General features: G+C 43.3%; 1 protein-coding gene across 2 annotated transcripts in view; it reads left to right on the forward strand.

Moving 5' to 3' along the window:
- The first annotated feature begins 1,502 nt into the window (after window positions 1-1,502).
- BMP2K (BMP2 inducible kinase) overlaps window positions 1,503-15,021 on the forward strand; it is a 122,307-nt gene continuing 108,788 nt past the window's right edge. For both annotated transcript variants that reach the window (XM_088836415.1, XM_088836416.1), the window contains exon 1: window positions 1,503-1,801. In XM_088836415.1, coding sequence (XP_088692541.1) covers window positions 1,639-1,801 — 163 coding nt within the window. In that variant the 5' untranslated portion in view covers window positions 1,503-1,638. The remainder of the gene's footprint in view (window positions 1,802-15,021) is intronic.

Below are 15,021 nucleotides of genomic sequence, written 5' to 3' on the forward strand. Positions count from 1 at the left end.
TGCACAATTTATTTTGCCTACATTTAAAAAACTTGGGAAGTGCCCTATTAGGGGAAAAAAATTCTAGACGTCTCCTTTACAAATGGAACATTTGGCCACAGTGGGCCTGTATTCATACAGGGTGGTAGTGGCGGGGGTTGGGATGGATGGGAAGCAGGCTGGATTTGAGAATGAGCTCTGTGATTTCCCATCCCTTACCATTCCGAACGTCTTACACCAACGTTTACTTTGCCTGCCTCACGCCGCAAGCACTGAGATTCCCGCAGTTTATGAAATGGATGCAACGGGTCTTTTTTTTTTTTTAATGGGCGAATCTCTTTGTTAAGGGGCGGGGGGCCAATGACTGGTTTTGCTTGCAAACGGTCCTAAATCTGTCGTTTTTCAACGATCTGAGCCTAACCTACTTTTCCCGAATGGCCTGAAGTATGCAACTAAGTATCGAAGGATGGCCCTTGCAGTCGCAGCTCTGTCACAAGCCCGCCATGTGACCTTGGGCAAGTCCGTTAAACTCTTTTGCCCAAAGGTGATGAAAGGTCTTGAAACGGACTGAATACCTGTTCTGAATACTTCGCAGGGTTACTGCAGAGCACACACGAGATTCTCCAGGTACTCGTACGTCATTTGTAAACCGCAGAACGCTCCCAGCACAGGCGGCTGTTACACAGAGCGCGACACCACGGCTTCAGAAGTTAGGGTAGTGAAATCCGCTCTAGTTCTGTGCTGCTCCCACCTCCCACGCGCGGGGGGTGGGCGAGCGGAAGAAGGTTCTCAGGGGAGAATTTCTGGAAATACGACTTCGAAAAGCAGGGAGAAAATTCCCTTCGCAGGGGTGAAGATGTTGGCGGCAGTTTTAAGCCCCCGAGTGACATACCAACCTGGAGCGGCGATGCCAGACCTCGCCGCACAGCCAGAGCCAAAACCGGTCCCCTGACCATCTCCCGGCTCGAAGCCGGGACCTCAGGAAGCCGGCCTGAGCCCCCCCAGCCGGGACCCCCGATCCGCGACTCCGGACCTCGCCCTCGTCCCCAACCCCCACCCTCGCCTCCCCCGTCCCCCCACGTGACAAGCGCCGGAACCGTCACTTCCGGCGGCGCGGGCCGCGCGCCTGCGCGGGGCGCCTCGCCTCAGTGGGCGGTTGGCACGGGCGCCGCGCCGCCAACGGCCGCGAGCGGCGGGCGGCGCGGGCTCGGCCGGGGCGGCGGCGGGGCGGTCCAGCGGGTGTGCGGCCTGAGCGGCGCGGCCCACTCCCCGGAGGGCCCGGCCGCCCCGCCCCCTGGCCCTCTCCCTCCCTGGCGCCCTCCTCCGGGTTCGCGCTCCGGGCGCCCGGCGCGGCGGCGGCCGCGTCGCTCCCGCACTCGGGCCCGCCCCCTCGCGCCCCGCCCCGTCCCCGCCCTCCTCGCCGCCCTCTGCGGGAGCCCGGCAGCTGCAGCGGCGCCGCGGGGCGGGCGGCGGGGCCGGGGCAGTGCGCTCGCGGCGCGCGGAATGTGAGGCTCGGCGGGCCGCAGCGCGCGCGGACGCTCGCACAGGCGCGGGGCGGTGACCCCTCGCGGACGCCCCGGCCGCGCGCGCCGGGCCGGGCACTCGCCCTCTCGCTCGCCCTCAGGCGCGTCCCGCGCCCTGCAGCGCGCCGGCGGGACCATGAAGAAGTTCTCTCGAATGCCCAAGTCGGAGGGCGGCGGCGGCGGCGGCGGAGCGGCGGGTGGCGGGGCCGGCGGGGCCGGGGCCGGGAGCTCGTCCGTGGGGGTCCGGGTGTTCGCGGTCGGCCGCTACCAGGTCACCCTGGAGGAGTCGCTGGCCGAAGGTACGGGCGCCCGGGGAGGCTCGGGCAGGCAGGTGAGGGAGGGCTGGGGTGTGGCGGTAGCTTCTCCCGTTCTCTCCCGCTTCTTTCCGCGCCCTCGCGGCTCACTCTTCTTCCCTCTCCTGCTTCCTCGGCCAGGCCGGCGGGGGCTCGCGCCTAAGTCGGCTTCTCTTGCCGCCGGCAGCTCTGACCCGTGCACAGTTCTTTCAGTACGAGTTTGTCATTTTCACTCCCTATTGAGGCTGAGATAAATAGGAAACGTCTTAGCGAGGGCTGCGGTGTCATGATTGAACCAGTGACTCATTAGGGGTTCAGATCGAGCAGGATTGGGTCTCCTTTCTCCCCTCTGTGGCTCAGGCGGCTGTCCTGCACTAGCCTCTCCACCCGCGCCGCAGAGCTCAGGACCCCGCAGCCCCGGGTGTTCCGCCTGGGTTTGCTCCTGCTCAGTCATCAGTTGAAAACAACTTATTTCTGTGTGTGCGCGTGCTGGAGGTGATGCTTTGCCCCAGATTTCAGTCAGTGGGTTGCCATTGGGGGAGCAGGTAAACTTGAAGTCCGCTTTGTTATTTAGAATTTTCTCTATGAGACCAGTCATATCCTTGCAGGACGTCTCTTTGATAGTACTTTAAAAGGCGGTAGGAACGGTTAACTTCCACTTGAGAAGTTTTGTTTGGGAACCCTCATTATCTTTACCGGGTTATGTCAACAGTTGCAAGACTGCTTACAAAAAAGTTTACTCTGTTAAAAAAAAGAAAAAAGATCCTACACTTCAGTTTTGTGTATCGTGTATAATTGGCTTGTAGGAGATAACTTTTGTCGCATGTTTCACTGGCTTTTGAGTTTTTAATCGCAGAATGATATTACTAAAAAAATACTTAAATACTTCTCAGGAAGTAATTTGTTGGTGTGCTTAGTCCCTCAGTTGTGTCCGACTCTTTGTGACCCCATGAACAGTAGCCCACCAGGCTCCTCTGTCCATGAGATTCTCCAGGCAGGAATACTGGAGTGGGTTGCCATTTCCTTCTCCAAATTTCTTGGTAAATGGCCCTTTTAAGTTCCAAGATGAGGGGAGAAGAAATCAAAGACAGTAGTTTTGGTTCTCTGAGAGCTAGTTGTTGATGTGGTTTGGAGACAGTAGACTGAGATTCCGCTTGTGCTTTTTGAAATGCAGTAAACAATAGCAAACGAGTACAAGAGGAAAAATGGAAGGTTATTGTCTATAAAGTACTCTAAAGAGAAAGAAGATTTGAATGGTTCAGGGATGGATGCATTGTTTGGCAAGCCCCTAGTAACGAGCCTGGCTGAGTCTTAAAGAGGTGGGAGGAGGATCCTTAGCTTGTCAAATAATGAGTGTATGGTAATGGGTGTTGACAGATTTACTATGCTGTGAAAGTTCCTATCGCATTATTTTACAGGAATTTCAAATGTTTGAGTTGTAGCTTGAGCTGTAGGTTTTCAGAAGACGTGGCTGTTAACTCATATGCTGTACTTCTGTCGTTTGAACTGTGGTAACTAATTCAAGTGTGACTTGAGTAATATTACACTCACTTCATTTCACTAAATCCCAGATGAGTCTTTTATTTAATAGAAGGAAATCATCAACATTTCATGAAACTAGACTTTGGATTTGTAGTTTTTGCCACTGCTCCATGCATGTCCTATGGTTACTTCTGAGCAAGCTATTTTCAACAAAAAGTAATTTTGGAAAATGCAAATAAATTTCAAAAGGGGAGTGCTCAACCACACACAAAATAAAATTTAAAAGAAAAATTTTTTCAGTCACTAATGTCACTGTTAGTGTTCCACTGCCTTTTGCCATAATTTGTCATTTCTCTTAGAAAAATCTGCAGTCAGTCAAGTGTTAGGAGGAAGCAAGCCATCAAACAAACTCTTTTGAAAGATGGCACTACTCCCCACCCATGCCCCCACCAGTCCAGCTCCTGGGCCTAGACTTTTGGCCTTCTGTGGAGGGAAGGCTGAGTCCTTGGTCTTGTTCCCTTGTGTATTTCTTCTCTTTCCAGCACATACACAATTGAAATTATCTATATTCGGTTTACTCTTTGATTCTGACGATATATTGTCGTTTCATATGCTTCTTATCCTCTCTTCTTTCCAGATATGCCACAGTGTAGATATTTAAGCACAAATGTGGTTTACATTCAAGAATGATCATTCCTTTACTTTACAGATATATTTGCTCAGTTGTAAGATTATGGTAAGTGCTTATGAAAAGGCTTTAGAGTTTAGAGCACCTGAATTGGGGAGAGGTTTACCATTGAGTGGGAAAAAGGTAGACACAAAGCTTAGTAGGTTTTACATTTTTGTTTTGTGTCTGTGTTATTTAAATGGAGCCAGGACTCTGGATGCTGTGTCCTGAATGTTTTGCCATGCTATTGCTCAGAATGACTTCTGCAGTGTCTTTGAGTCTTCAGTCAGCCTGGTGGGAGTGCTACCTGTCTCCCTCCCCATGTACATATTTGATTTTCGTTATTCATAGAACTTATGTTCTATAAAGTTGTTGTCAACAGTGATTTAGCAAATATGGAATCATTGTGCCTAGGGGAAATACAGTGTTAGGGTACCACGAGTCTCTGTTCACATTTTTGCCAGTCAATATAAACTTTGTTTTATGTGTGTTTCTGTTTAAAGACACCTTGTTTAGTATATATATTGTTCACTCATTAACATTGAATTCACCGCCAACAGTACTGTAGCTCGTGCCTAAATGAAGCTTAGTGAACAAACAGATTTTCTCTGTAAGGGACATCATATAGCCTTCTTGCTGTAAGGAATGCTAGGTGGACAACATTTTGGCACTATGCTTGCGTGCTGTTTTTAACAACAGAATCGTCAGTAAAAAACACAAAAATGAGAAAAACATGACACTGTATAGACCTTGAAAAGGGCTGTTGCTTACAGTATGAGAGCTGAAAGAAGGCAGAGTAATACCTTGTTGATGCCAGCTGGCATACTCAAAATTTTCTCTACTGCGCAGTCTGCAAATGACTATGAAAGTGCCATTGTTTTGATTTTGGGATATTGTATTGATTTCAGAGATACAAATAAATTTTGACAAGTAAGCAAGTTTACAAGTACGGACTCAAATAATGAAGATCAGCCGTGTATGAACATACACATGCTTATATATGTTTTATATAATATATATAATTTTAAAAACCTAGATTCTTAGGGGTATACTTATGTTGTGTGTTGGTGTAGTTTCCTTTCTGAAATGTTATACACTTCAGATCTCTTTCTAGTTAAGAATATCAGTTCCATCGCTCAGTTGTGTCCAACTCTGCGACCCCATGAACCGCAGCAGGCCAGGCCTCCCTGTCCATCACCAACTCCCGGAGTTCACTCAAACCCATGTCCATTGAGTCAGTGATGCCATCCAACCATCTCATCCTCCCTTGTCCTTTTCTTCTGCCCTCAATCTTTCCCAGCATCAGGGTCTTTTCCAATGAGTCATCTGTTCACATCAGGTGGCCAAAGTATTGGAGTTTCAGCTTCAACATCAGTCCTTCCAATGAACATCCAGGACTGATTTCCTTTAGAATGGACTGGTTGGATCTCCTTGCAGTTCAAGGGACTCTCAAGAGTCTTCTCCAACACCACAGTTCAATAGCATCAATTCTTTGGTGCTCAGCTTTCTTCACAGTCCAACTCTTACATCCATACATGACCACGGGAAAAACCATAGCCTTGACTAGACGGACCTTTGTTGGCAAAGTAATGTCTCTGCTTTTTAATATGCTGTCTAGGTTGGTCATAACTTTCCTTCTAAGGAGTAAGAGTCTTTTAATTTCATGGCTGCAGTCACCATCCGCAGTGGTTTTGGAGCCCAGAAAAATACAGTCAGCCACTGTTTCCACAACTATTTGCTGTGAAGTGATGGGACCGGATGCCATGATCTTTGTTTTCTGAATGTTGAGCTTTAAGCCAACTTTTTCACTCTCCTCTTTCACTTTCATCAAGAGGTTCTTTAGTTCTTCACTTTCTGCCGTAAGGGTGGTGTCATCTGCATATCTGAGGTTATTGATATTTCTTCCAGCAATCTTGATTCCAGCCTGTGCTTCCTCCAGCCCAGTGTTTCTCATGGTGTACTCTGCATATAAGTTAAATAAGCAAGAATATATGTGTTGAAAAATTCTTAGAACTTGCACCTTTTTAGTTCTCGCTAAAAGTTGAAACAACTGATATGACAGGCATTTTCATGGTTTTCCTCAAAAAACAGTTTTGTTTAGTGTCAGGAATGCAGGTTCAATTTTAGGTTCCGTTCCGTCGCTCAGTCGTGTCTGACTCTATGCGACCCCGTGGACTGTAGCCTACCAGGCTTCTCCATCCATGGGATTCTCCAGGCAAGAATATTGGAGTGGGTTACCGTTTCCTTCTCCAGGGGATCTTCCCTACCCAGGGATCGAACCCAGGTCTCCCGCATTGGAGGCAGACGCTTTAACCTCTGAGCCACCAGGGAAGCCCAGGCTGTAGAAATGAGCTAGAGCTATATGTAAATTTTAGCTTGAAACAGTGTCAAGTTGTCAAGCACATATAATTCAATGTCACCTTCCAAGTTTTTACTAAAACATAGGACCACTTTTGGATAACATGACTTCAGTCTAGTCAGAAGAATTTAATGTTGAATTGATAATGGGAAGAGTGGGTTCTCCATTAGGGGACTTTTCCCCTTAAATGTCTTTGGTAAAAAGTGGACTTAAATGGAGAGCAGCGTAGAGGGCAGGACACCATCCATAATTTGTTGACATAATCTAATCATGAGGTTATGGGGCTGGATAGGAATGATATTTTGAATATGATTGGGTGCATAGGACTTTCTGACATGGGCATGGTGGTGGGGGTGTTGTTGGCACTGTCAGAAATTGGAGGCCAGGAATTTACTACAGATCATTGTAAAAGTAGCTCGGTAACTCTTTCAGATTCAACTGCTTGGAGTAGGGTGAATTTAGCCTAGGTGCCAGTTAATTCTCATTGTTAATTTTACAGAAAGGTAGTCAAGTACTTCTGATTTTGCAATATAAATCAGTAAGAAAAATGATGTATTTAAGCATGATGTTTCATGCAGGAATTATCTGTGGCTACGCATTAACATGTAAGTTAAAGTTCCTAAGACATAAGAGAAGAGGGTTTAATAAAGATATCAACAACTGTTCCTATTCCCTAGCTATTTATGAATGCCAAGCTCTGTACTAGTAGAACAAAACAGATATTTCTTTGGCCTTATGAAACTTAAAGTCTAGATGATAAAGTCAGTCAGGTTAATGTAGTTAGCAGTTTAGATAATTGTTGTGACAAGAAAGCATAGGGTTTTATGAGGGAATAACTGATTCAGGTTATATTGGTGGATTAGGAGGTCCCTCCCTTTTTTTTGATGTTTTAGCACAAATCTGAAGTATGAGGAGGGTTAAGTAAAGGCAGAGGTGTGAAGGTGGGGGTGGTGTGGAGTATGTCATGAAGAGAGAAACTCCTCTGTAGGGAAGAGTTCCAGAAACTGAAGCAAGTCCAGAGCCGTCGACCGTAGTGAATGAATCATGTGAAAGAAGAACCAGGATGGTTTTGGAGCGGTGACTAGGATCTAGATCTTTGTATGGCATGTTGGGCATTTAGATTTTATCTGAAAATGCAGTGGGAAGCTAGTGAAGGATTTAAATTTGGGCCATGACATGCTCTGATTTGTTTTCGAAAGATCATGGTGTTTGCTCTGTGGTGACTTTGCTGCTGCTGCTGCTAAGTCACTTCAGTCATGTCCGACTCTGTGTGACCCATAGACGGAAGCCCACCAGGCTCCCCCGTCCCTGGGATTCTCCAGGCAAGAACACTGGAGTGGGTTGCCATTTCCTTCTCCACTGTTTGAGAGGTATACAAATTAGATGATTAGTTAAGAGGGTGGCAGTGGGGATGGAGCCTAGTGTTACTAATGCTTGAATGGGAGGACCGGGTGTGGATTACATGGAGATGGGTGCTGGAGGAAGTGTGAAGAATGACTTGCTTATGCACCTCTTGGATGGCGGTGCTCTTATTGAGATGGGAAGAGAAGTGAAGGAACAGAATTTGGGGGTTGGGAGTGGAGGTTGGAAGAATATCCAGTAATTCCGGACATGTTTAGTTGAGAATCGGGGAGGAAATACTTGTCAAGTAGGAGGCTGAGTATATGGTCTGGTACGCAGCAAAGGTGTTTGGGCTTAGAGACAGGTACTTGTGATTAGTGAGCATTTCTTTGACTGTTATTTTAAGCCCTGGGAGAGGATGGGTGTAGGAGAGCGTGTAGAATGAGAAGGGCAAGGCTCTCATGAAGGACTCCTGTGGAGCACTGGTTTCAGACATTAGAGTTTATTAGAATCATTTATTTGGAGAGCTTGGTAAACCACAGATTGCTGAACCTGACATGCAGAGTTTGATTTTGTATGGCTGGGCAGAGCCCGTAATTTTCATTTCTACCAACTTGCTCATCAGTGCAGATACTGCTGGTCCAGGAAGCATACCTTGAGAACCAGTGATTTAAGAGTAGGCAGAGACTGAGAAGACTAAAAGGGAGCTGCCAGAGAATCAGAGGAATACAGGAGAATCTGATGCCTTAAAACTGATGAGTGAAGGGAGGGAGGAACAGTTGTGTTGCTGAGAAGTCATCTTACTTGGTTACCTTTTTTTGGCCAGGCATTCGTGATTATAATGGGCTTCCCTGGTGGCTCAGTGGTAAAAAATCCTCCTGCCAGTGCAGGAGACAAGAGTTCAATCCCTGGGTTGGGAAGATCCCCTGGAGGAGTAAATGGCAACCCACTCCAGTATTCTTGCCTGGGAAATCCCATGGACAGAGGAGCCTGGCAGGCTACGGTCCATGGTGTTGCAAAAGAGTTAGACACAACTTAGCGACTAAACAACAAGTTCATGATTGTGTGTGCTCAGTCATTCACCTACCTTGTGAAACTTAGCTGTGATTATTTTCTGGTAATGCTGTTTGCTCCAGCCACAGTGTGCGTCTCGCCTCCTGGTTCCGGGATTGAATCTCCTGTTTGCCTTTCACTCTGCCTCTCTAACCCTAGCTTCCTAACTGCTGGCTCTGATCACTCCCTTCTTCCTGTGGACATTTGTAGCTGTTTGCTTTTTCTTCTCTTATCACATTTAATCTTTTGTCTTGAGATACAATTATGTAAGCACTTGGAAACAGGTGATTAATTATTGTTTCTGTCTCAACGCCCCTAGCAGATAGTGAAATTCTGGAGGCAGAAGGACACTCCATTAATTGCTTTTTGTGTCACGAAAATTGCCTCACCATAGGCATTCAAATACTTTTCAAAGGAAATGATTTCTGACTTTTTTGGGAAACCAGAATTCTTCAGCAGGATTTAAGACCTAATGTGAAAATTAAGTACCAGTGGAGGACTCTTTAGTTCTTGTCCCCTCAGAGGTCTTCTGCTTAGGCCTGGGGACCCTGAATTTTCTACTTTTAGTGAAGACAAATCTGCAAAGTGGCAATTCATTTAGCTTCCTTGAAACAGCAAAGAAAGAATAACATGGATGCCCCCTTAAGTCACCTTTCTCTGCTGACATTATATTTTTCTTTATTTAGCAAAAGTGGCCGAGTTAAAAAAAAAAAAAAGCGTTTCTACGTGCCATTGTGAAATTGTCTTATCTTCTGCAGTTGATTTTGACAGTCTTTTTTTTTGGATGGAGAGTATTTTGAGGACAGGGTCTTATTTATCTCTGTATCTTTCAGTTCTGTGCAGTAGTTTTCAGTTGTTGAAATTAAACTGTCAGGAAACATTGTTTCCTTTTCTGTAGCACATAGCTAATACCTAGTATGAAAATCAATAGGTAATGTGTGATATTGACAAGATAATTTGTGACAGTACCTAACAGTGCATGCCAAATCTCTCAATAAATATGGATTAGTTTCTGGTTCAGATTTAGTTGTAAGCTTTCAGTGAAATTTGATTCTGACATTGTAGTAACTTGCTTTTAGGTTAGGTGGTACATTTATCCTGAAGTAAGTGTCACATGTTTGTAAAAATTCCAAATCATTTTGATCAGATAATTATTGTATGGCATTCAGCCACATACAATTTGTAGGTTCCTGTTAGCTATATAGAATTTTGACCTTGATAGCAGCATGTGGTTTCACAATAATGTGAAAGTAATTTGCAGCAAAGGGTATTACATAGAATCCTGTTAACACATGCTTCTGTTTTGGGTTATGTTATCATTGTATGGACAGCTTCTAGGATGTAATTTTGATCGCTGATATATTTTCTTTAAATGTGGCAGTTTATTCAAGGACAAGATACTAATGCTAAATTCCAATACTTCAAAAATATGTAGTGAAAATTGTACATTTACCTCCAATGTGTGTGAGCTCAGTTGCTGTCATGTCTTTTGAGACGCCATGAACTGCAGCCCAAAAGGCTCCTCTGTCCATGGGATTCCTAGGCAAGAATAGTGGAGTGGGTTACATTTTCTTCTTTGGGGAGCCTCCCAATCCAGGAACCAAACCCACGTCTCCTGCATTGGCTGGTGAAATTTTTTACCGTTGAGCCACCTGGGAAGCCCATTTATCTCCAGTAAAGGTGCTAAATTGCACTGATATGTCACATTTCTGTGATTTTAGTTGTAGTCAACTTTGTGGGGTTAGTATGGACATTTGCATGCTGAGCAAATTGGAAAGGTTGTCTTCGGTTATTTTAAAAATAATGGGAATAAATTAATATTTGTTAGTATCTTTCCATTATGGAGTTCGAAAGAGGGAAAACGAGAAAATTGGTGTTAGAAGTATTAAGGAACATATTAGAAGGTAGAATTGATGTCTGTCCTTACGTTGATTCCTGATCTTCTTTGGTGTTCTTTACTGATCTTGTGTATTATCTGGGGTTCTCTTTCACCCCTTCTCTCCTTATTTTTTTTCTTTTGTTGTCGGAACTCAAAGTAGAACATACACATTTATTCGAACACATTTGGTAGCTATCAAATGATTAAAGCCTTGATCTGGAATTCTGAAATTAAGAGTCTGAATGGCAGTTTCAAAGCTGCACGAGGTTTCATCTGCAAGGGCTTGAGGCTGCTCATTCCTTGATTTTTATCCTGCATCCATCTGGTGAACCATTTATGTACCCACAAGCCACTATTTTTAGGGGACTCTGTTGGGACGTTGAGTGGTTAATGACTGAGCTGTTTTAAATAGTTGGGTGCTTAGTTAATTTGGAGATTCTCAGTTTGTATGTATCATCTTTACAGTTGAGATCAGTCAGCACATTTCTGCTAAGTTTCAAGACTTAGAAAGTGGTTGTCAGTCCTTTTCATAGAGGGACTTTGTTTATGGAATTTTGGGTTTGTCCTAGAATTCCGGTAACCTTGAGGGCATAGTTTGGGATGTAATCTTTGGAGAGGCACTTTGCAATGGATATTGTTTTAAAATGTGAAATATTTGTTGTTACTAGTTTTCCTGTTTTAAATTTAATTAAATTTTGAAATGGTGCCTTCTTGGAGGCAACCATTAAAAAAAAGGTGAAACTTGGGAGTTAGACCATCTGGTAATCCCAGTTAATGCCACTAATTCACATTGTGACATTTTGACCTTAGTTTCTTCAAGGAAAAAAATGAAGTGGGTCAAAATAAATCTAACATCTTTTTCTGTTTTGACTTTCACTGATTCTGCCTGTATAACTGAATCTTACTGCTGATGAGAGTGGAGCATGGGAAAGGAGGGCTAATGATGAGCAGTTTTAGGATTGAGACTTTAATGAAAGGATGTGCGTGGTTATCATACATCTGTGTTTTTTGGCAAACTTCAGTGTAGGGTAGCGATTTATTTCTTATTACATGGTATAAAGCTATTTCTTAAGCATTGGGAAAGAGTCTTTTATAAGAAGTTACCTTGTGTGTTAGCCTCAAGGTAGAGGACCGATGTTCAGGTGAAATAGCATGGCATTTCAGAGCCCAGTTCAATTTCAAGGGCCGTGGCACCTTAGTTGCTGCTTTTGTCATTTTAATGATTTGTTATCACCAAGTGATTTTATATATGTTTTTTGAAGGGTATCTGGAAGTAAAGAAACTCGTTTTACAAATTTTTGCTTACAAAGAATATATGAGGAGGGGTTATAGTAATATTTTCTCTGAGCAAGTTTATGGCTGGAAAGTTTAACTGTGGTGTGTGTGAAGAACTCTTTACTTTTTGTTCCCATTGCTGTCAGCTCTAGTTTGGGTCCCTGATACTTCTTAAAAGAAATACATTCTCATGTGTACTGTTCCTCCCCTTTTAGGCTCTTTACTCATCAAAGCAACTCTTGTATTCCTTCTAATTTGTTCTTCTGGAAGTGGACTTCTGATTTTGTCACCCTCTTATTCGCTTAAGCAAGTGAAGTGCAGACTCAGTATTCTGGGATTCAGGGTCCTCTGTAACGTGACTCCAAGCCCCTTTCCAGCCTTCATCTCTTGCTCCATCCCTGGGTGTATGTCACTGTTGCACACGTGCTTCTGTCTCCTACACGTCTTTCGTGCTTTATCATTCCTGGTTTTCAGTTTATGTTGTTATATTTGCCTGAATGCAGATACCTGCCTCTCCAGGTCTGTTGAAATTGGATCTTGTAGCACTCATTTAAAATACAGTTAATTAATTGCAGTCTTTATTTTTCCATGAAACCCTGTGTGCTACCAAATGAGTACAGTTATGTCTTCCTTTGATGCCTTGTGTAGCAACTGTTTCTCATGTTGCACTTACTTTACATGGCTTTGTTCTATTCCAAGAAAATGCCTGATAAAAAGTTTCCTCTACTGCAAGATTAAAAACTCCTTTAAAATTTGGCTTATAGTCATCATTTATCTCGTGCAGTGCTGTACTTGTGATCCATGTAAGAGACTGAGGTTTTGAACTAAAAACAGTCCGAAGGCCTGTAAAAATTTACTGTTAAACAGTTGGATGGCAAACTAGACTTGACATTGCCTGTTGTTCAGTTGATATTTAGGAACAGATTGGCCCTATTTTTCAAGTTATGTCCCTTTATAGAAATTTAAATAAGTAGATGCATTTATAATGATGTAGGTACAATATTGTCTAGATAGATGAAAAAAACACAACCAGATTTATTTTTGAATTTCTAGCCTGTTTTACATCTGTTATGATTACACAAATAGTGCACCTTTGTTTTGTGGGTACTGCGTTGCTCTTATTAGGTATGACTCTCAGAAATACTCTAAATTCCCCTGACCCATGTCGTCTTTAAGAAAGCCACGACTGTGGGACACTGTGAGCGAGCTGAAGAGGCCCAATGTATGTGCTCTTAGTAACGAATCTTAAGGAAGTATCAGTGTTGGACATGATCAGATGGCTAAGGCTTTCTCTTCAGTGACTGAAAGTATCAAGGTTTAATGTGACAGCTGGAATCTAAGAGAAGGAGAGATTAGCAAGAGGGGAGTCTCCTTAATGCTCTGCTTGAAGGAACATACGATCATTTCTTTGGAGGACCTCTCTAATTAGTCTGTGATATTGGAGGTGCTCATTTTCTAGCAGAGAAGCATTGAATTTTTGTTGATTGGGAAATTTGTAAGCCTTAGCATTAACAGATCAGAGGGTAGAAACTAAGTCTTTGTGCAGTTTTCTTAGTAACTCATGATTACCACCCTTAGCATTCTTGTATTTCTTCCTTGCTTTTCTGGAAGAGAGGTTTCTGACACACTCCTTTCCTTGCCTAATTGCTATATTTACTTGTTTTCCTTAGATTTTTGTGTGTGTGTGTGTGTGTGGCTGGGCCATTGTTCGAGCTGATGGAGATTTTTACATACTTAACTGTTGTCTTTTGAATGAGGTGGTCAGTGGTTAGTCTAAATTTTGATATTCATTCTGGAATCATTAAGATATTAGTACTTATAATACAGTAAACTATTTTGCTTAATGAATGTTGTCAGGACTATTTTTCTAGGGAGTAGGATTATGCATCACTGACCATGACCCACTTTTTCATTCTCTTTCCTGCATAACAGAATCTCTCCTTCTGAATATTAATGGTCTGTCTGTTCTTTGTGTAACAGCAACAAAAAAGATGCCACTGACTCATGATCAGTAGGACATGGATTTTGAGTTATTTTTCCAGAAGTAGGGTGAGTATGTGTTCATCTGCGCTTAGGCTTTTAATGGTCTGTTTTGTGAGCAGTGACAGAAGTTTGTAAGACAGTTAACTAGTGCTGTAATGCAGAAATGTAGACCTGAAAAAGAGGATTTTGTTTTCCAACTAGCCTAGTTCAAATCCTGGTGAATAGTTAACCAGATTGTTAAATCTTTGTTCATTTTTTATCTTTTAATAAAATATTATTTATAAAATTCTAAGGATCTCAATTCAAATTGATAGTTACACGTATGTATTTAAAATCCAGTGAACTAGCTGTTCCAGCTTTGTTTTTCAGCTCACTGAAGTGGGGACTTGAGAAATGTTGCAAATCCATAGATTGAAAGAAAGCATGTGTTTGTGTATGGCATTTTGCCTGCAGTATCATGTTAGAAGTGAGTTTGCAAGGTGCTGTATGAATCCATTTTATTCAGAGTTGGATGTAACTATTTTGATGGCCCATAAATTTCTAGCATGAGAAACTCCTGTTTACAGAGTTAAGGTTCAAATTTGTCCTCACTTTAAAATAGTAGCTGTCTTAATAAAGGTTACATGTATTTTAAAAGGTTATGGTGGGCCTTTATGGATATTCTGAGGTCAGTTCTGTTGAGTTTTGCTTTTTTGGAAGACTAAATAGAGGGATGGAGTGGTGGGTGGTGGACAAGAATCTGCATGAAGGCAAAGGCCTTCTCAGCTTCCTTCAGAGAATATCCCCAGTGGTCTATTAATTGGAGTTGGTGGTGCTGGACTAACAGTCTGTCTTTTAAAATGCTAGAACCTCATTAAATCTCCTGTAATTGCAGCAATTATCCAATTTTAGTTCTCTTATTACCTATGAGAAAATAGAGTAAGGGATGAGCCCAAAAAGTCACACTGTTAGTGTTGGTTGTGGAGGGCAGAATTCAGGTCTCAGGACTTTAACTTAGCACTCTTTCCACTACATGTGGGCTCTTTAATTGGCTCTTGTACACGTTTAAATTTTAGCCTTTGGTTGGAGTGGGACTTTGAGCAGACTTAAGGGATCAGAGGACTTTTAATATTCTGGAGGCAGCTGGAGTATTAATGGGTACCTGAGGAGTCTGAGGTGGAAGGAGGTATTCCCAAACATTTTTGAGT

The sequence above is a fragment of the Moschus berezovskii genome, chromosome 5 (assembly GCF_049115385.1).
Source record: "Moschus berezovskii isolate FMDL1 chromosome 5, NW_MosBer_1.0, whole genome shotgun sequence".
Classification (NCBI taxonomy): Eukaryota; Metazoa; Chordata; class Mammalia; order Artiodactyla; family Moschidae; genus Moschus; species Moschus berezovskii.